Here is a 20,522-nt window from a genome sequence, read left to right as displayed (position 1 = left end):
GGAGGAGAAATGAAATGTTGCTGACACCCTGGAAGTGCGGCTTATAATCGATGAGGCTTGTGATCGTGAAATTACTGTGCTTCATATTTCCCTTTCTTTTGGGCACAGCTTAAATGCCTTGAAAACCCAGTGTTACACATTCCAACGAGGCAGTGCTTATCTTCTACACAATGATCACACCCACTGAAAGCATCTGCTCACCCAGCAAAGGCCTATCAGACAGCATTTGAAACCCTGCCTTTCTTTTTGCTTTCCATCTGACTGCTGCCAACTTTTCCTCTTTGATTCAGGTGCGAAACGAGCAGCCCATATATCCGTCCTGTCGGCTACTGCCAAGAAACTGGAACCCCACTGACAACACCACCTGGTAGGTTGCAAGTGAGACTTAAGTCCTGCCTAAGCCAAAAAACCTGCAAACTATCTTCCACATAATTACATGTTTGTAAGTTCCAGGTGCGCTTCAGAACTCTTTACTGCCTGAGCAATATTATTGTTCCTATAATTTGCCACTGCAATTTATGTTGTTTCATAGTTCTTTGAAGAAATGGAACAGGGTTTGGTAGTTTATGATTTAATTTGATTTTAGAAGGGAAAAAGTGAGAAGGATTTCCAGCATTTCCTGCAAGGTGAGCTGGGAGGAAAAGGGATCTGTACCATGATTTCCTGGAATTAACAGAATACAGTAATTTCACAAATACAAGCCGCAGCAATTTGACAAAAATTTTGGTGGAAACCCGGAAGTGCGGCTAATAGTCGGGGGCGGCTAATATGTGAATAATTTTCTGACATTTACAACCCCAGAGGTGCCAGCCAGGGCACCGAGCCAAGCACCTGCCACTAAAAGCCGGCATTCCGCGATTGTTACAGTGTTACTGTGTTGCCCTGGCTCCCTGCAGGCAGCACGGGGGGTGGGGAGAGAGGCGGGAGAGCTCTCTTTCCTCCTCTGCCGCAGCCCAGGGGAGAGACGGGGGGCCCCGCGCCGCCATTGCCGCGGCTTGGAGAGGAGCGGGGAGGGCTGCGCCACCATTGCCGCAGTTCAGGGAGGACGGTGGGGGGCCGCGCCGTCATTGCCGCGGCCCGGGGACGACGGGGGGCGGGGCGCCGCCATTGCCCCGACTCGGGGAGGACGGGGGGGGGGGGGGGGGGGGGGGGGGGGCGCGCGCCGCCATTGCCACGGCCCGGGGAGGAGGGGTGGTGCTTTGCCCCCGCCCTCCGCTGCCGTGGCGGGAGCAGGGGGTGCTCCGTACCCGGCCAGCGCCGCGGCGTGAGCGGGGCGCTCTCTCCGTGCCCGGCCGGTGCCGCGGTGGGAGCAGGGCCGGGGCGAGCGAACCCAGAGGCGGCGGCCAGCCCCGAGTGGCAGCGCCGGGCTGGGCCACCTGGCTCCGTCAGCAGCCCCTAGCGGGCCAAGCCTGCAGAGCCTTAGTTGAGCCAGTAAACCCCCCGCCATGCCACGGTTCTGTTAGTATTTGGCAACTTTGTTGCATGCGGGTCCTCGCTGCGAACGACAGAGCAGCTTATATTCAGGTGCGGCTTATTTATGGATAAAAACCGAAATATTTGCCAACACCCAGAGATGCGGCTTATACTCAGTGCGGCTTGTATTCATGAATTTACTATACTCTGTTGGAAGGACCCGCAGGAATCATTAAGTCCAACCCTTAAGTGAATGACCCATACAGGGATTGAACTATGGCCTTGGCATTGTTAGCACCATGCTCTAATGATTTCCTAGATGGAGCTTCTGGAAATGTGATCCCTCTGCAGGGGTGGAACTGGCCTCAATGTCTTCACTGTAGATGTAGAAGGGTTGTGAACATTCCCTCTCAGCAGCACCACATCTGTCCTTTTTCGTGCAAGGTTCAGCAGTGCTGGGCTCTGCAGTTCTCTGCTCATATCAGGATTTCCTGTGCCCCCAACAAAACCTGTAGCCAGTTCTGGTCTCTCTGCCAAGGGACTTAAATGCAGCAGTTTGCAGTCTGTGCTCTGCATTTAGTCACTGCACTTTCCTGCCAAAAGGAACCCAGCCTGGGAGTAAAAATTACCGAAATAGAAAAAAATTGAGTAGTTTCTTAAATGTAATTGTCAGGGAGAGACATCCACTGTTGTTAGAGCAGCACACCTGTGGAGCCTTTTCTCTCCAGGCTGCTGAGTTTACTCAGTCTGGGTGTGTTGCAGGAGAGGAGAAGTTTCTACAGTCTTACAGGCATACACACATAGAGTAGTTAATAAAACAGGAGGTTAATTTAGTGATGCCATTGCACATCACAGAATCCTCTGACTAGCTCATAATTGGAGTTTTCTCTAGAGAATAAGAATTGATTAAGCTGTGCAGAAATGAACTCACCAGGGTTCATGCCCAGTGTAAAACTGGGGAACTGGCAGAGCTGCTCTGGTGGAGGTGGTGGGTAGGAGCAAACAGGCCACTTTCCAGCACCATCCATTGTAAGTGCTAATTACAGTGTCAGCTGCCTTTTTGCTGTTTGTAACAGTAAATGTGGGGGTTTTCTTAGAGGAATGTTAATTCTCTGTTTTTTCAGGACACAGGGATTCCAAAGACTTCTCATGGGAGAAATACTTGGAAGAAACTAATTCCCAAGCAGCCCCAGCAAGAGCCTTTAAACTGGTGGGTGAATCTCTTTAATGTTCTTGCTTGGGTGCTGTTATCCACCCTTTTTTTGCTTTATTTGAGTGTGGTTCACCTTGTCTGTGCCAGGAGGGTGAAACTGTGGTTTACTTTGAGTTTAAGATCATCTCAGTTCTGCTGAAACAAAAACACACAGCAAAATACAGGATTTTTTTTTTTTTTAATACTATGGAAAGCTGGCTTGGAAAGGATTTTTGACTGAATATCTTAAGTGACTCTATTAGCAGATTTAAGGGCAGAGCCTTCAGTCCACACAGGTAACTGTGGCTTCTGGAGGTATGTGGGAAGTGTCTCACAGAGGGCACAGAGAGGAGGAGTGCAGTTACCTGGTGTCCCCTCTACATGAAGTTTTAAAAACCTTTCTAAAATTCACCTTGCAGTTGTGCAAATCCATACTTCCCTGGCTGGTGGGGCTGGAGTTAAGGTAGAGAAGTTCATATCAAGGGTTTACGTGTGCTGATAGAGACCTTAGTCCATCTAGGGAGGAGCCAGCTGTGCCCTTCACAGAAATAAATGTCTTAACAGGTGAAAGAGGATCTCTGCCAAGCCCCTGGGTGCACTAAGACCATCCTGCAGCCTCAGTGTGGAGGTGCTTCTCTCAACCTTGGGATCATGAGCTTTTGTTTCTTTCATTGCAGTTCAGTGTGTTTGTCTGGAATCTCACTGTGAGCAGAAACAAACCAAAAACCTTTGAAAATAACTGTACTTTTAATGTGATTTTTTTCCCTTCCACACTGCTGACTCACCTTGCTAAACTTTGCAATATGTTTAAAAACTCTTCTTTGCCATCGTGACACGTGTCCTGGTTCCTTTTTCTGAAGTGAGAGTTGCAGGTTAATACCTACTGCCCTCCTGTGTATTTTTGTGGAAAGGTCTTTGGGACTGAGGAGGAGAAGCAATCAGGGAGGTCTCAGATAAGAGAGGCAAAAATCCAGCCAGACAGCTCTGATAATTGCCAGATTTCAGCAGGTGTCCGCATGAGGTTGGTGCAGGCTTCAAGTTGGTGTCAGGGAAGTGGAAGAGAATTTTGCCTCTTCAGAGAACTGTAAGGCTTTAACTGGAATTATCTGCGGCACAGTGGAGCTCCAAAACATCCCTGGGATTGAGGCTTCCCATAGCTGGGAAGCACCTTGGAGCCAGGGCCAGGATGTGGAGTGGAGCCTGTCAGTGGGACAGAGTTGTTGCCCTCAAGGGTGGACTAAGCTTTTTTGAGCCACACTCCTAAAATCCCAATAGAGCTGGGAAATGTGAACTTAAAACTCTCAGGTCAAATCCTTTGTAAGATCTGCCATTGTGGCTTCTTCCCTCAGATTTTCAGGGTCTAAAAGGTGGTGAGAAATGTCATCTGAACATAAGAAGGCTCTGCTTAGGACAGGGACCCTGTTCAGTACTGAGAACTCCCTTCTTTGGATTCTTTCAAAGTGAAGTGTCTTCCCAAGGGGGATGCAGCTGCCTTGTCTACCTCCTTTCCTGTTTTCCAGACATTTCTGCAGCCATTGCTCTGCTCCTTAAGGTATCAGGCTTTGAGAGAAGAGTAGAAGGACCAATTCTGGCTCTCATGAAACTCCAGAGTGCAAATTAGCATCTAAAACTGTGTTTCAAAAATGAGACAGAAAAGAAAAGATATTTGAGATATCAGCTATATCAGATATATATAGAACCAGATATATATATCAGATATATATAGAACTCTTTCGAGATCAAACCTCGTTATTTTTCTGGCTTGGATGGACTGAAGTGCAAATAAATGGCAAAGCTATTGATTTTTTAAAAATTATTATTATTATTCCAGCTAGCAATTACAGGAAATCAGTACATAAAAATGCGGATTGAGAGCCAGAACAGACATTTCTCACTGAATTAGCTTTTAACAATTTTAAAGAGCTGTCTTATGTAGTCTGGAGACACAGGTCACCAGCACAAATAGCAGGTCTTCGGTCTGGATTTCTGCCCTCTTCACCCAAAAACTCAGGAGACAGCTCCAGTGTAAGCATTGTTATTTCAGCTCATTCTCTTGGGCTGGCAGTTCCAAAGCATTTATAAACTATTGTCAAAAGGGCAGCAACCCTTCAGCAAGGGTTAAGCAAAGAGCCTGGCTCCTCTTCTGGGCAGGATTTGGACCTTGAGCACTCAGCTTCTTCTTCAGGAGGACAGACAAGGTTGGCTGGTTAATAAGATGCTCTTGAAAATAAAAGCAGTTTAGATTGTCTTTTTTGTGGTGTGTCCAGTGTCTGACAGCCCATTGATAGATGTCTGTGTCCAGGTGAAATGACCAAAGAGGAACTTCAGGTGTGGAGTTAAACCCCTTAGCTCAGGAGTGCATCTCCTTCCTGTCCCCAGCCACTGTCAGTAAAAAGGGTAAGGAAGGACTGGGAGGGAAGTGTGATTTTAATAATTTCATTATCCTTTTTGTCATGTTCAAATAGACAATTTATCATTTCTTGCTAAAATCCTGACCATTGTGTGCAGAAGTGAAGAGGGACATGTTTTGACTGATCATCCATAACCCCGCACTGAGGAGGTCAGTGGATGAATTTGCAGTCAGATAAATGGAAAAAATTGGTAAAAGCTGTTTACTGCTTAGAGGTTACCTAAGGTGGTGCCAAAGGCACACATCAGGTCAAAGGACATTCTGGAGTTTTCCCAAAGTCTTCAGGATTTGAGGAAAAGGGTGAGTCTCTGCAGGGGAAGGCTCCAGGCCAGAGCTGCTCTGAGTCCTAGCACAGCAGCTCCCAGCAGTTGTTAACAAGCAGTGCAGGTGTTGTCATAAGGAGTAATCTGTGTAACGAGGGTAACTGTGATAGCCAGGAGCTCTAGCTGATGCCAGGGAGGATGTAGTGTACTGAAGAGCGGCCTCACCCAATGGCGTGTTCAGATGTGAAAAGTGGGGAGCTGGCCACTGTCCTTGCTGGTGTGACATCACAGAATAGTCAGGTTGGAAGAGACATCCATTCCAACCCCTTGCCAAGGCAGAGTCACCTAGAGCAGGTGACACAGGTGGGTTTGGAATTTTACATCCAGATAGGTTTGGAATGTCATCAGAGAAGGAGACTCCACACCCTCCCTGTGAGTTACCAAGATATGAGTATTGGTCTAATACCAATACTCAACTGTGATGGACAAAAGACTCTGTAACAATTTAAAGTTAGAAAGTGTGTGTTTATTCAGTGCTGGGCAGCAGTGTGGGGTAGCCCCCTAAAACACACTGCAAAATCACAGGTGATCACAGAGTCTATTTATTGACAAAAGGTTCAAATACATATTCATAATACCAGCCCCTCCCATCCCCTGCTTCCTATGGTAATTAGCTTGAAAAGCTATTAAGCAGCGTGGTTGGGGTTGTTTTTTGTGGGGAGGGGTCTTAAACAGAGGAAGTAAGGCAAGTCTTCCTCGCCCTGACCTTTTCTGCTAATGACAATACAAATGGCTTTTGGGGCAACTCCAGTTTTGCAAAGAATGAGTTTCTGGTTGCAATTGTTTGTGTTCTTTGGACCTAACTACCAGTTTCATCCTTTCCCATTTCAAGCACAGCTAAGCAACCATAAATTGACAGGCAATCAATTATTTGAGTATCAGGTAACTATCTCAAGCCCAGTTTCTTTCAACTTTTCACTAAAATCCTAATTTCTTTAAGATTAGTGTTTCATCTGGGCAGCTGTTCCAGTGCTCTGCCATCCCCCATGGAATGTTCTTCCTTATGTTGAGGTGGAACTTCCTGTGATTTAGTTCAGGGCCGTTGCTCCTTTTCCTGTCGCTGGGCCCCACTGGAGAGTTTGGCACCATCCTCTGACATCTGCCCTGGAGATACTCGTATGTACTGTTGAGATCTCTCCCCTCTCAGTCTCCTGCTCTAGAGAAAACCATGTCCCTACTGTGTGGGAGGTATGCTGTCAGGCTGGGGAGGCTGTGTTAGTGGAGCTGCTCGTGGTGGTCCCTGGCATTTTGTCCATGAGGGAAGGGTCTCTTGTCCTGGCTGGGACCCCTCCTCTGTGGTGAGCTACCTCAGGCTGCCTCTCCAGCAGCATGGGGCTGCTGACAAACACTCAGCTCAGTCCTCTTGGGAGCTCTGATTTTAGACTCTGAACAGTCTGCCATGTGAGATAACCCAAAGCTCCAAAGGCAGCTAGGAGTGGATGAAAACTGGAGCACATTTCATTCAGAGCAGGTACCAGCTCTGAGCTCCAAGACTTCTTAGCATTCTGCTTACAATCCTCTCTTTCAGCGTCCTCCTCACGGATTTCAAGTTAATATGAAGTTAGAGGCTGTGGACAGACGAAATCCCATCTTGATAAGAGTGGCAACAATCATTGACAAAGACAGCCACCGTGTTAAGGTATGACCTTGCTCACAAGTGCAGAGCCTGTGCTGAGAGCCCCGCGATGGGCAATGCAGGGAAAACACCCCTTGGGAAGGAGGAGTGGCAAACAACAACCTGGCAGCTGCTGTGGCCCCTGGGCCTGCCCAAGTGGACATGGTTCCTGTTGCTTTGTTTTGCTGAAATCTGATGGAACTGACCTGGTGTTAGTTGCTGTTCTAATGCAACTGTTTTGAACTAACACTTGACAGTGTGATGTTCCATCTCTTGGCATTTTCTGTGTGATCTCCGTGACTGATGGCAGCATGAGTGTGCTGCTGGGGAAGCTGCCTGACTGGGTTTTTTTCCTACCAGGAGAGGAAAAGCCAATGCAATTTAAACTCTGGTACATGTGGGAAGCAGTGTCATTCTCCATACAAATTTGTCACATAAATGCATTTTAACCTAGTCTTTTCATGGAAGTTTGTTGCCCAAATAATCTGTTGCTTCTGAGGAACTAATTATGAGCCAGCTAAAGTGGAGGCTGCACTGATGGAGGCTCAGTGGCCACAGGTCTCCTTCCCAAAGGATGATTCCATGGGCAAGAGTGGAGTTGACTCCCCATTTTCTGGTTGATTCTGAATCTCATTGCTATGAACAAAAGCCAAACTTTACCGGACCGTAGTGGCATGATACTTAATTCATTCATACATTGAAACTTTGCTGTATGAACAGCCCAGTAGCCTTTAAACTCCAGTGATCCTCAGTCTCTGTTAACCTGACCTGGATCTGAGCTACTACCAGTCTTCATCTAGCAGAAAATTGCAGCTTGTTCACTGCAAAACCCACCAAACTTGTTGGGTTTTGTGTTGTTCTGGGATCCACAGAAAACAAAACAAATAAGCGTTTGTGTTTGCATAGCCTTGGACTTTGCGTGTTAGAGCACCCCATGGGCTGTGGGGTGACACACTGTGTTAGCAGAACCCAGTTATTCTGTAAAACACAGGTGCAGGAAAACAAAGAGACTGAGCACAGAGACGATTGTGCCTGACTGAAAGATTGATCTGAATGATTGAATGAATCAGCTGAGCAAGGGGAACAAAGGGGGAAGTTAACCTAAAAGCTGAGTCATGCCCTGAACTGTGTCTTTCCTAAGACTTCCGCTTCTTTCAGATACATTTTGATGGCTGGGACCATCACTATGATTTCTGGGTGGATGCAGACAGCCCTGATATCCATCCTGTGGGCTGGTGTGACAAAACTGGACACGCTCTGCAAGTCCCTCTAGGTAAATACAGGACATGCTGTTGTTATGCTGGATAATTTCCTAAGTGTAGTTCTGCTCCTCATGTGAAAATCTGTTTATCTTCCTTTTTTACTACTCTCAGGTACTGAAGATCCAGAGGGAGCAGTGGGACAGGCGTGTCCTACTCCAGGCTGCCAGGGGATCGGGCATGTCCGGGGCCCCCGATACGGAACACATTACACGTATGTAGATGAGTGCTGTTAATAATAACAGCAGCAGCAGCAACAACAAACAACAACAACAACAACAACAATAATAATAATAATAATATTAATAATAATAATAATAATGTTGCAGCACCAAGCAACTGCACTGCACTGAAATGATCTCGGTGGTTATTCAGGAGATAGCTGCAATCACAGCTCCCTCTTGTGTCTAAGCAGGCTGGTTCATCATAAATTCTGTTTATATCACTATAATCATGATAGCTGCAATGCAAAGATTAATTCCCTCCAGTTTCTACATTCCAGCAGTACTGAAGGAGTTCTATTTGTGAAATAATATACCCAAGGACAACATGAAAGGAGGCAGTTGAAGAGGAGAGGGCATGGGTAGGATGTTAAAATGAGGAGGGGTTGCTCATGTTTTATGCTCTGTCTTTTGATTTCTTGTGTGCTCTTGGAAGAGGAAGCTTTTTCTCAAGTAAATTATTTTAAGAGCAAGAAAACAATCTCAGGTGGGAGGTCAGAAGACTTGGTAGTTTATAATGTAGTAAAGTGCTTTGAATTTTTCAGACTGAAAGTTGCAGAACTCTGTTGATTCATGAAATGTTCCAGTTTGCAGGTTACAGAGGATGAGCTCTTCTTGTCCTGTGCAGTGGTTCTTTGACTACATGAATTTGGCTTTTAATTCTGCCATATAGTCCCCTACTTTCTCATACCTAGAGCTGAGTAACAGCACCTCCTGAGAGTTTGTGGCCTCGTTTTTTCTGGTTTTGTGGCAGATTTCTGTGCTGGAGGTAGGGAAGACTGTATGACTGTAAAGCTTTCATTGTCCTTTCTCTTTTTTGTTTTTCTGCCACAGCTTAGTTGGCTGCCCATACTCTGATGTAAACCTCAGCAGAGAAAACCTGTTACAGGACCGGCTGAGTGGGGAGAGACCTTCCCCTGGGAACAGCATGCAGAAAGCCAGGAAGCTGGAGACCCCTGGCCCATTGTTGGGAACAGAGGAGTCTTCTCAGGGTGACTCTTCACAATCCAGGTGAGCTGGATTTTACTCTTGGCTAGGTACTGGGGAGCAAAACCATTTACAAGGATGAAAACCACCAGAATTGGCTGCAATGCAGCAGAGCATTGCGTACATCTGTCTGTACTATTGACCTGTGCCCCAGACACTCTTAGCACAGAGCAGTGCACTTTTATACCCTCATATGCCTTAATAGGTTTCTTGACTCCTTAATCCTGGTGTTCTGGTCCCATTCCAACAAAGGAAATTGCATTCTGTCTCCATAAATTTTTCCTTGCTGTTGCAATTTAAAATACAGTAGTTTCACGAATACAAGCCGCACGGATTATAAGCCGCACCCCCGGTGCCTCGACAATGTTGCTGTCTTTGTCAATAGATAAGCCGCACCCCGAATATTAGCCGCACTTTCGTTCGTAGCGAGAATCCGTGCACAGCTTTCACAAATTGGCCAATTAGCAACAGGATCGCGGCATAGCGGGCTTTACTGGCTCGGGGCAGGGCCAGGCAGGCTCGGCCCGCTCATGGTTGCCGATAGGGGTGGATGGCCCGGCTCGGCGCTACGGCTTGGCTGGGCCGGCCGGGCGGTGTTGCTGCCGCCGCCGCCGCCAGGCTCCCTGCTCCCGTCTGCACTGCCACTGCTGCGTTTGCTTGCCCTGCGGGCGGTGCTGCTGCCGCCGCCGCTGCCAGACTCCCTGGCTCCCCGCTCCCGTCTGCACCGCCGCTGCCATGTTGGCTCGCCCTGGCCGGCACTGCTGGCCGCCGCACCGCCGGGCTCCCCCACGCTGCTAGCCCTGGTTCCCCTGGGCTCCCGTGCACTGCCAGCCCTGCTTCTAGGGGGCTTTTCCCCGCCGCCAGGCAGCCCTGCTCGCCGGGCTTCCTGCTTCTACTATCCTATCCTATGCAATGTGGCTCCCGTGCACTGACAGCCCTGCTTCTAGGGGGCTTTTCCCTGCCGCCGGGCAGCCCCGCGCCGCCGGGCTTCCTGCTTCTACTATCCTATCCTATGCAATGTGGCTCCCGTGCACTGCCAGCCCTGCTTCTAGGGGGCTTTTCCCTGCCGCCGGGCAGCCCCGCGCCGCCGGGCTTCCTGCTTCTACTATCCTCTCCTATGCAGTGTGGCTCCCGTGCACTGCCAGCCCTGCTTCTAGGGGGCTTTTCCCCGCCGCCGGGCTTCCTGCTTCTGCTATCTTCCCCTATGCAGTCGGGCTCCCCTGCACTGCTAGCCCCAGTTCTCCCAGGCTTCCCCGCCCTGCTGGCCCGGGCTCTGCCGCCCTCCCTGCCCCGCCCTGCTGGCTCAGGCTCAGCCGCCCGCCCCCACACTGCTGGCCCCGCCTCTGCCCGGCTTTCCCACCTCAGCCGGGGCCGGCCGGGCTCCAGCTTGGCTTGGGGCTGCCGCGGGCTCTCACTTCCGTGTTGGCAGCTTTTAGAATTTTGTTAATGTATTAGCCGCCCCGGAATATTGGCCGCACGTCCGGGTTTCCACCAAAATTTTGGTCAAATTGGTGCGGCTTGTATTCGTGAAATTACTGTATATTCTTTTCCTTCGTTTCCTGTCCTAAAACTGTCAAGCCGAGGTTGTTTTGCGCTATTAAACTGTAACTGTGATCCAGCCCGGGTTGGCTGAGCATTGTGTGTGTATCACTTAGCAGCAAACAAGCTGAGTGCTCTCAGATACTTTGTTTTCTTATAAGGAAATCTTGCCTTTGAGTATCATTGAAGGAAACTGTGCCTTGGTTTGTGGAGTGTAGGAGTTGGTTAAACCTGTCATGGGACAGACCAGGATATGTAGGATTTTTATTATCATTAGTGTTCATAAATCCCGTCTCACCAAGGCAAGCTCCAGCAATACTTTAGTTTCTTCGTTGTATGTGAAGGCTTATCTATATTTTAAAGTTCATCTATTTGTTTAGGTTTATAACATTTTCAAGATCTGTTTGTCCAGAAAAAAATTAATAAATGCTTCTTTCTCCTCCCTGCCCTTCATGGCTGAAGTGCTTCCTCCCATACCACAACTATGCAGGCATCTTCATTCCCTAATTTCCACACCAAAATGTATTGCATTTCAATGGCATTGTTACCGTAAAGCTTTCTTGGGAGATTTTGAATTCTGACAGAATAAATGGCATTTCAGAATTGTAATATACTTATTTTCTTCTAAGTATTTCATTTCCTGATAGTGAGAGGTCCAAATTCAGCCTGGAAATCTGGTATCACTCTGCTGCTTGTCCTCACTTGGCCAACTCTATAGCGCAGTTTATGCATCAAATTTAGTCATGGAAACTCTTAAATGTTATCCAGAGGTATCAAGTTTCAGAAATCTTAATCTCTTGCTTTCACCATGACACTGCCGGGATCAGAGCCTGAGTCCACAGTGGCTGATTTATTTCACATAAACTCTCTCAATCCTTGCAGAAGAACAAAGCACTTTGTACTCATGGAGGGGAAAGTTCTGCCACAAGGTGGTGGTTGTTGCTCTCACTTGCCAGGAGCAGCAGGCTTTGCTCTCCTGTGGGAAAAGAGAACAGAGGATGTCAGCTCAGCTACTGTCATTTATCTGTCTTTTCAGAAAATCTGCACCAAACAGTGAAAAGTGGTGTGAAAGCAGCATCCATACTCCATCAGAGCAGTCAGAAAACAGTCAGGAGAGAGGCTGGGGAGATGAGGATTCCTCTGCAGACCTCAGAGCCACAGCAAAAACGTAAACAAGTTTTGTGATATATTTTCATGCATTAACAGTTGCATTTCTTGATGCTGCTGCTGTATCTGAAATAAGGTGTAAATAACAAACAGCCCAATTTGATCAGAGTTTTGCAGCGGAGTGTTTTAGAATGACATGGTAAATCTCCTCCCTTCCTCCTGTTGTTTTGGGCCCTCTCTTTCCTGCAGTAAACTCAGATCTGAGTTCTGGCCATGACTTTAATAGAATAGCCCTTAACTCAGAGGGAGGTCAGGGATGGAGCTATTGCTTCTTTTAAGAAGAAAAAGTTTTCCGTTTCTATAAATCCCATTAATCTTCATATAGAGAAGAAATTGCATCAGTTTCTGTGTCTTCTGAAATGTTTTGTAATTGTTGCTTTCAGGCTTGGGTGCTCACATGCCTATATCAAGTTTCAGCTGGTGAAACAGGAAAGCAATGGGAAAGGTTGGTTAAATTTTATTCCTTCTTTCTCTATGTATGCCCATCTACAATATCCCCACAGTCACAAGGAACATTCAGAACTTCACAGCATTTTTTGTCTTTGATTCCACAGTCAAGAGAAAGCATGTGCTGGAGATGATGGCAATGGTAGTTTTTTCTTCCTTTAAAATGGGGAGAAAGGGTAAAATTACTTAGAAGTGAAAGATTTAATAGAGGAGTTTGTAAAGTGGAGCCTTGTATTTATTAACTGAGAAGACAAGTTTGTACTGGTTTTTGTGCCACTTCGTAGTGATAAGGGGTTTGCAAACAGTCTGTGACCTGTGTCAGGCTGTGATAAAGCCAGCACAGAGCTCAAGGGAGCTTGCTCAAAACTTAGCAGATAGTTTAGGTTCCATCACCCCTATTTTTTTAGACCCCCATGGATATTCAAAAACATATTCTGAGGACTTCTTAAAGGTTCTCTTAAGGATGAAAAAGAAAATGAAAAGCTGAATGGAAAAACAGTGGGGTTTTTTCCTGGTGCATGACAGGTTAAGTTTTCAGAGCAGCTTTCTGCTATCACTTTAGCAAACCATATGCTTAACTTTCAGATTTACTATAAAAAGCCATTTTAGAGTACAGAGCTGACCAGGCTTTTAGGAGGATTTAACATGGTAATAAGTCTCCAATCAAAAATAGCTAAGCAGGCACAAACTGGGACAGGTGCCTGGATTTTTTTTTTTTTAATGCTCATTTTTACCTAGTGCTGAGTTCTGCAGTCAGAGCTGAGTCTGCAGCAGTTGCAGCTGGCAGGGAAAGCTGCCCACTCTCCCTTCACATTCACCTCCCATGGAGTGATGGAAATCAGGGGAGGGAAATGCAATCATCCACTGACCTGCAATTACACAATTACCCAGAGCTTTCCTCCCAGCTACATTTAAACTATGAGATCACTGCTTCTTCATCAGAGGGAAAGTCACTTGTCTCAGTCATGGTTTGGGTGCTTAGTCCAAGGATTTGGGCTTAGTGGAGAAAAGGAATTACTCTGAGATGGAAGCAGTCCCCACCCATCAGGGCTGTGGTAGTGGGGGAGACCTTGGACATGAGTGGGACCTCCTGAAGCAGGAGGTGGAGCCAAGACCAGCTGCTGTCTGTCCCCACCATTGCAGCAGTGCAGCAGGGAAGGAGGGGGTGATAGCCCTCTCACAAGCAGGTCCTGTGCCCTCTCATCACCAGGAGCTCCTGAACTGAGCAGTTCTTACTCAGGCTTTATTTATCCTCCTTTGGTTTCATTATTAGAAATTTGATGTTATTTGATGCTGTCTCATGACCTTTAGGGATGTGGAGATGAGAGGAGCTGAGGGGGCTCTGGGCCCAGGGGAGTGACTGTTCAATAGGACAGGCTTTACCTCCAGAGGTGCTTTCCCTTCAGCAGGGAGGGAGCTGGCAAACTCTGTGAATCTGATTTTGTTTTTATTCCAGCCGTTTTCATGTGCGCTTTCCATGTAGTGACTGCTCACGCCCCACATCTGACACCCCATCCCACTGAGAGCCACTGAGCAGAGCCAGCAGAGGCTGCAGAGCAACAGGGGCAGGAGGAGCAGCAGAGGCTGCAGAGCAACAGGGGCAGCAGAGTAGCAGGGACTGCAGAGGCAGCAGGGTTAGCAGAGGCTGTAGGGCGGCAGCAGGCGTAGCAAAGGCAGCAGGGGTAGCAGAGGCAGCAGGGGTAGCAGAGGTTGCAGGGGTAGCAGAGGCAGCAGAGTAGCGGGGGCTGCAGAGCGGCAGCGCAGTAGCCGCTGCAGGCACACGGAGCCTTCCCGAGGCTGGGATGCAGTGTGAATGCTCGGGAATGCCACCCGATGGCGCTGGGCAGCCTGCGGGGCCGAGGTTGGGGGCAGCCCCCGTGCCGCTGTAAACCAGAGGAGTGCTTCCCTGCCTGTTCCCATCCTCTGCCTGACTTCCTGTTGTATAACCAGCATGTCCCTGTAGGACCATGACTCTGCACTGCTCCAGTGATCTCATTAGGGAGGGGTGATTCCTTCCTCCTTTTTTTGCCTTGGTTTTCAAAGCTTCCATCACTTGATACATGAGGAGGGAGTTGATGTCTGGAGGTACCTTAAGCACTCCTGGCCTGGGAGTCTCCTGGGGAGTAAGCCCAGGCCGTGCTGGCGGCACAGAGCTCTGCTATAGCTGGGACTGGAACGGTGCCATCAGTTCCCAGCTGAAGATGCTGTTACCAGAACTTCTCCACCTTGTCAATAAAACGCTGCAAACATCTTCTCTGTTAGCAGCATGACATCATTTTCCAGGGAAGAAGCTAAGGATAAAACCTCCAGCCTGGCAATCTTACTTTTTTTTTCCCTTTCTGCTGCTCAGGAGGGTGAGAACACCCTGAGAGCTCTGTGTGCTGCACAGTAGCTGTGCCTGGCTCTGCTCACCCTGCCTTGCTTTGCCCTCCATGCTGTGACCCTTTCTCCTGCTTTGTTGTAGTTGTTCCGACTTGAAGCCTGGCTCTGACTTGTCTGGGTTCCTTTTCCAGGCCCTGATTTGGATCTCCAGCAGGCTCTCCACCAGTCTATCTTCATGCCTTCCCTGACCGCTAACCCGACCCACCGCCTCCATCTCTTCTGGGAGCAGCACTGCAGGCTCTTGCCGGAGGTCTCAGGCCTGACAGCCAAACAAGTTGCCAAATGGACTGTGGAGGAGGTGAGTTACCTGTTCCCTGTTCCGCTCTCCAGGGCTGCAGGAATGCCAGAGCACTCTTCCTCTGGAGTGCTAGCTGGGAGACATCTTTATTTCCTTCCCTCTCCTAGGCAGTGCTTGTCTGTATGCTGTTCGTGGGCAAGAGCTGACTCAGCTGGAGGTTAGACCCAAGACCCTTTATCAGGGAGGGGAAGGACCCCTGTTAACCCTCTGGTATTTGCAGTTTATTGCCCTCAACAGAATTCCCTCCCTCCCTCCCTCCCTCTGTTTATTTACCCCTTGATCTCTCTCAGTCCTCAGGCCTGAAGCATCAGCAGATTCCCTTTCTCTGATCTCCCTCCCCCTCTCCTGTGACTTTGCTGCTGATTCACTTTTATGATGGAGAGAATTCCAGAGTGCACTGTGCATGCCCACTCCTGCTGCATCTCCATGCCTGATTCCCTGGGAACAAAACTGCCCACAGCCTGACCTGATTTCTGGCAGAGGTAGCTGTGCAGCTGGAGATGTGTCTCTGCAGCTCTTGAGATGTCTCCTGTAATTAGGTGGTGTGTGAAAAAGCCAGAGTGTTTTGTGTGCTGAGTAGTTGGTTTTTGCCTTGATGCCTTGGGCACAAATAATATTTCTCTCTGTGCTTGGGAAGTAGTGACAATTTGGATCCTGGTGCTTAATTGCAGGGCATTTAATTCCAGAGAAATGTGCTGTAGTGTTGCGCTTGCAAGGATGCAGGGAATGTGCAAAGCAGGAAAAAGGTACTGCTGTTCATGATGCAGAGAGGATCTTCAGAGACTTTTAGAAAGTGCATTTTCCCTAAGTACCTCTTAACATCAGATAAATCCAATCTTGACTTTGCTCTTCGTGCTATAGGAGTGGTAGGAGTCTGGTGGGATTGCAGTGATTTGGGAGATGGGAGCCACAGCAGCTGAGAAAGGGACAGAGCAATTAGTGTTGATGTTTTAAAATCTGGTCCTTTTTTTGTTGAGTTGTTGTGGTTTGGTGGTAGTGTTGTGGTGTTTGGTTGTGGTGTTTTGTTTTTTTTCTTTTTAATAAAAATGTGCTAGAATTAAATTCATACCAAGGAGGAAAAAATATCTGAAAGATATATTGTTCCTGTCCTTTTGAGAAGGCTTCCAATGATTTGTCCAAAAGGTCTTTTAGCAAATCAATAAAGTCAGAAGCAGATAATCCTCTGACATGATAATCAAAATCTCTTTCTTTTGGATAAAACAGGAGGCTGCTTCATGGAAGTACAGTGTCAGGATCCAAGCCAAATAAAATTTGTCCTTTGTAGTTGACCTTTAAAGCAACTGTTGGTAAATTTAACTGGGATATTAGTTTGATAATGGATGAGTGTGAGCAGGGACCACAGACATGGATGCAGGGCACTGGATATCGTGATTCAAGCCCAGAATAAACTGAATTGTACTGCTGTCTGAAACAACTGGGGAACTTTTGGCTGCCATTTGCAGTGTGAATGGCACATTAAAAACCTCAGTTGCAGCACCACAATGGACTGGCTAAAGTCATTACAGGTTTTATCTCGAATTTCAGTAAAGTGGGTCTGGTTTTGCAAATTATGTTCATCACAATTTCCCAGAGGAGTCAATTTAGGCTCTCTCTGAGCACTTGCAGGATCAGCATGTGCACTGCAATGTAGCCACAGGTCTGGAAGTTGAAAGCAGCCGGACTTGCTGTGTTTTAGGGAGTCCAAAATACATTTGGTCTGTTGGCATTTGGGCTCCCAGCATCTTTCTGCAGGGCAAACATTTGCCTTTGGGTTGTGCTTTGAACTCTGCTGCACAGAGAAGTCCATTCTGCTGATCTGAAATGGGAGTGTGGGGGTGTAAAATTCTCCTTTGGTTTCAGACTGAAGAGCTGTTTTTATTTTATAAAACCCACGTTAATGAAAAAAACGTTTCTTTAATTCTCCACTGGTTGAGAACAGCTGAAATGGCAGAGCAGCAACAGCAGCAGTATTTAGGGGCCCTCAAGCTAAGAAAGTCCTAGTAACACTGAGCAGTCACTGTGAGTAGTTACTTTAATGCATCTTTGGTATTTATTGAAAGCTTCCTGTCATGTTTTCAGAGCAGACTATTGACTCATAGAAGAACATTAGGATGTGCTAGAGTTGTATTGTTCCTTAGTTAATCCTGCTTCAAATGCTAATACCTGGGGGCGGGGGGACTGTCCTTGTGGCAAGTGTGAGTAGCTTTCTAAATCCCAGTTACCCCAGGTCCTCTCTGTGGCCTCAGACGGGGTCAGTCCTGCAGCAGCTGTTGAAGGGATGTCGTGTGGGGCTGCTTTGTCAGCACGGGCCATCAGTCCTGTGCTGATCTCAGTGTGTCTGCCACACATCAGCACCTTCCAGAAGGGTTGCATCCAGTTTCCAGGGTGTTCTTAGGATTACACAAAGCTCTTTTTCAAGCCCTTTCCCTACACCAATGTGCTTTGAGAGTGTGAGAGTTTGCAGCAGACGTTCTGAGCCATGAGGTGGTTACAGCAGGAAGGGTCAGCAGACTTTCACCTCCTCATAGAAAAGCTCTGATCGCACTGAAATGTTCCAAACCTGTCCCAACACCTGTCCCACCCTCACTTTGAGCCCCACTAGTCTCAGCCTTTCCCGGGGTTCGAGGCTTCTCTGCCACCATTCTGGGGTTGTGTTGGTTTCCTGTGGTGTTTTGTTCTTATTCTCCCAAGCCTCCCTCATCCCTCAACTGTCCAATCTTGCTTTGGGAACCCTCCTCCTCAGCAGTGAGAGCCAGGAGGTCCCTGTTGCTCAGTGGTACCTGAGGTCTGTCTCATGTCCTGGGGATCTTCTCTCCCATTTTCTCCTCTTGCATCTTCCTTCCCTCTCTGTTCTCCATTCCTGGTAAACCCCAGGGCTGCTGTTTGTTCAAGAGGCCTCTTCAGTGGCGCAGGGAGCTTGCAGTGTCCCTACAAACGACTTTGGGGCAGATCAAAGGTCTGTCACTCTGTGTCAGTGACAGTAGCCAGCAGTAGTTGTACAGGGAAGGATACAGGAGAAAGGGGAGCCCAGATCATTCCCTGGAGATGTCTGCCAGCCTCTCAGTGCCACAGACACTGAAGAGCACTCAACTCTTGCCCCGAGGGTCCAACTGTCTTTAAAATTCTCGGGGAACTAGATCTGGCAGAAGGATTTTCATTTGTGTTTTAATTATTAGCAGACGGGGGGACTCAAAAGGAAAGTAGTATTTTGTTATTGATTGCTAATAGGAGTTTACACTTCTACAGAAGAAAATTTGGATTTTAGGGGTTCCCTTTAAGATGGAGTGGAAGCAGAGGACAAAGGAGAGGGATGTTGTGCTTTCGGGTTACGTAACAGAAACCACGAGAGTCAGAGCTGCTCCTGCCAGGGCAGAGCAAACCTGGAGGGCATTCTGAGAGCCCTGTTTCTGCTGGGCTGGAACTGGGGGGAGGGAATGACTCCAAGTCTAGTGGGAGGATGATCTGGAGGTGATTTAGGAGAGACTTTGACAATTCTGAGTTGTAGGGAGCCTGTATCTGACAGTGACCCCTCCCAGCTGCTTGTTTGTGTGCAGGGAAGAAATGTCACATCTGCAACAACTCACATGGTTATGCCTCATGAAGCAGAGCTGCTGCTGCAAGGGAGCATCCAATTAGCAGGAGATGTTTGATCTGATTATGCCTCAATATACAAATCTCCTGTGAACCAATGAAGCTGCAGCTGGAGGGTGATGCCCATTAAGTCCTCCTTGACTGCACAAAGGGCTGCTCCTCCCTCACACTCCTTGGTGTTACATAATGTAACCCCAGGGCTGCTGCATGACTCCAGGGAGATCATTCCAAATGTTAACAGATTTCTTGCTTAGAAAGGTTTTCCTAATGTGAAATGTAAAATTAACTTTTACTTGTTTAATCCTCTTGGTTCCGTGGATCCTGTGCACCCAGCACAGATTAAATGAAACAAAAATTCCTTTCCTTTCCAGCTCTTCTGCCTTGGCATGTTGGTAAACGAGCAGTGCTCATTCAGTTGGTTTAACTTGTCTCTTACAGGCATGTCATCTTGGGAAACGGTCTAAATCCTTTTTTCTTGTTAGTTTTACTTTCCGACAGTACTGTAGAGAAAGTGAAGTTGTGAGTGAAATTAAAGTAGTCTAAGCCATATACAGTTTTTAATCTGGAAAAATAATGTTGATTCTGTGAGGGCCTTTTAGAGGAGCAAGAAGCTGGATTCCTACAGGGAGAGAAGTGGTCAAATGGCAATAGGGGCAGTTACTCCTCTAAAATATGCAGAGGAGTTGCAGCAACAACCCAGCAATGTTTTCCATCAATAGCTTTCATTAATGTGAGACTTTTAAGTATTAAAATTTTAAAAATTCTTGCATAGAAAACTCTCATATACAGAAATAAGAGGGTTTTTCTTGATGGTGTCTCATTTTAATTGTCTGTGTTTCCTTTCTCTCACATGCAATTGCAGGTAGTGAGCTTTATCCAGCATTTACCTGGCTGCAAAGAGCAAGCATCTGTGTTCAGGGAAGAGGTAAGTGGGTTGTGCCCAGACCCTGTGGTGCAGATCCTTGGAATGAGGGCAGAGAGCTCAGACCTGCTCAGCCATGTCATTGCAGAGGAGTGGCATTTAGGAGGCAGCTTCAGCATGGAGCTGAATTCCTCCATGGCTTATTGCATCCTGCTGCTTTAAATTTCCCCTGCAGTTCCAACCACGGAGCTTATGCTTAACATCCTGCCTTGGACTATGGGTTTGGCACTGCTCTAAAGATGCCCTGCTGGAATGGTTAGTGAGGATCTCACTTGCTGCCTCTAATGAGGACATGTGCCTGCTTCTGCTATGGAGCCTGGTAGGCACAGGGTTTCCCAGGAATTACTGGCTTTCCTCGTGGGCTGGGGTGAGAGCAGGAGGGGAACCTTTCTTTTTGACAAGCAGAGGTTGGGAAGTCAGAGCATGTCCTTGGTGAGGTGTGTCCTGTCAATACTGCTATGGGCTGGGCTCAGGTCCTATTCCTGGTGTGTTCATCATGGCCTCTGGGAGACCTCCATAGGCACAGGGTGTGGCTGTCCTCCTTTTTGGCACAGCTCTGTAGGTGGATCACAGACAAGGATCTGTTGGATGCTTCAGCTTCCACTTACATTGCAGGTAAAACTTGGAGGTTCTTTAGGGGCTGCTGATGAATTTGCACCTTGTCCTGGACTCATCTCACAGTGTGGGCAGCTTGTGCGGGTGGAATGCTCTGTCCTGCTCAGGTGATTCCCCACCTGCAGAGCTCCCTCCAGCCAT

General features: G+C 47.7%; 1 protein-coding gene across 7 annotated transcripts in view; it reads left to right on the top strand.

Moving 5' to 3' along the window:
- LOC117007415 (lethal(3)malignant brain tumor-like protein 3) overlaps nucleotides 1-20,522 on the top strand; it is a 44,624-nt gene that overhangs the window by 17,542 nt on the left and 6,560 nt on the right. For all 7 annotated transcript variants that reach the window (XM_033080574.2, XM_033080575.2, XM_033080572.2 and 4 more), the window contains 10 exons: nucleotides 291-367; nucleotides 2,538-2,623; nucleotides 6,867-6,977; nucleotides 8,112-8,226; nucleotides 8,327-8,426; nucleotides 9,268-9,444; nucleotides 11,996-12,127; nucleotides 12,510-12,571; nucleotides 15,087-15,253; nucleotides 19,707-19,769. In XM_033080574.2, the coding sequence (XP_032936465.1) occupies nucleotides 291-367; nucleotides 2,538-2,623; nucleotides 6,867-6,977; nucleotides 8,112-8,226; nucleotides 8,327-8,426; nucleotides 9,268-9,444; nucleotides 11,996-12,127; nucleotides 12,510-12,571; nucleotides 15,087-15,253; nucleotides 19,707-19,769 (1,090 nt within the window). The remainder of the gene's footprint in view (nucleotides 1-290; nucleotides 368-2,537; nucleotides 2,624-6,866; nucleotides 6,978-8,111; nucleotides 8,227-8,326; nucleotides 8,427-9,267; nucleotides 9,445-11,995; nucleotides 12,128-12,509; nucleotides 12,572-15,086; nucleotides 15,254-19,706; nucleotides 19,770-20,522) is intronic.

This window comes from Catharus ustulatus, chromosome 26, assembly GCF_009819885.2.
Source record: "Catharus ustulatus isolate bCatUst1 chromosome 26, bCatUst1.pri.v2, whole genome shotgun sequence".
Lineage (NCBI taxonomy): Eukaryota > Metazoa > Chordata > Aves > Passeriformes > Turdidae > Catharus > Catharus ustulatus.
This window is presented reverse-complemented; position numbering and strand designations above follow the sequence as displayed.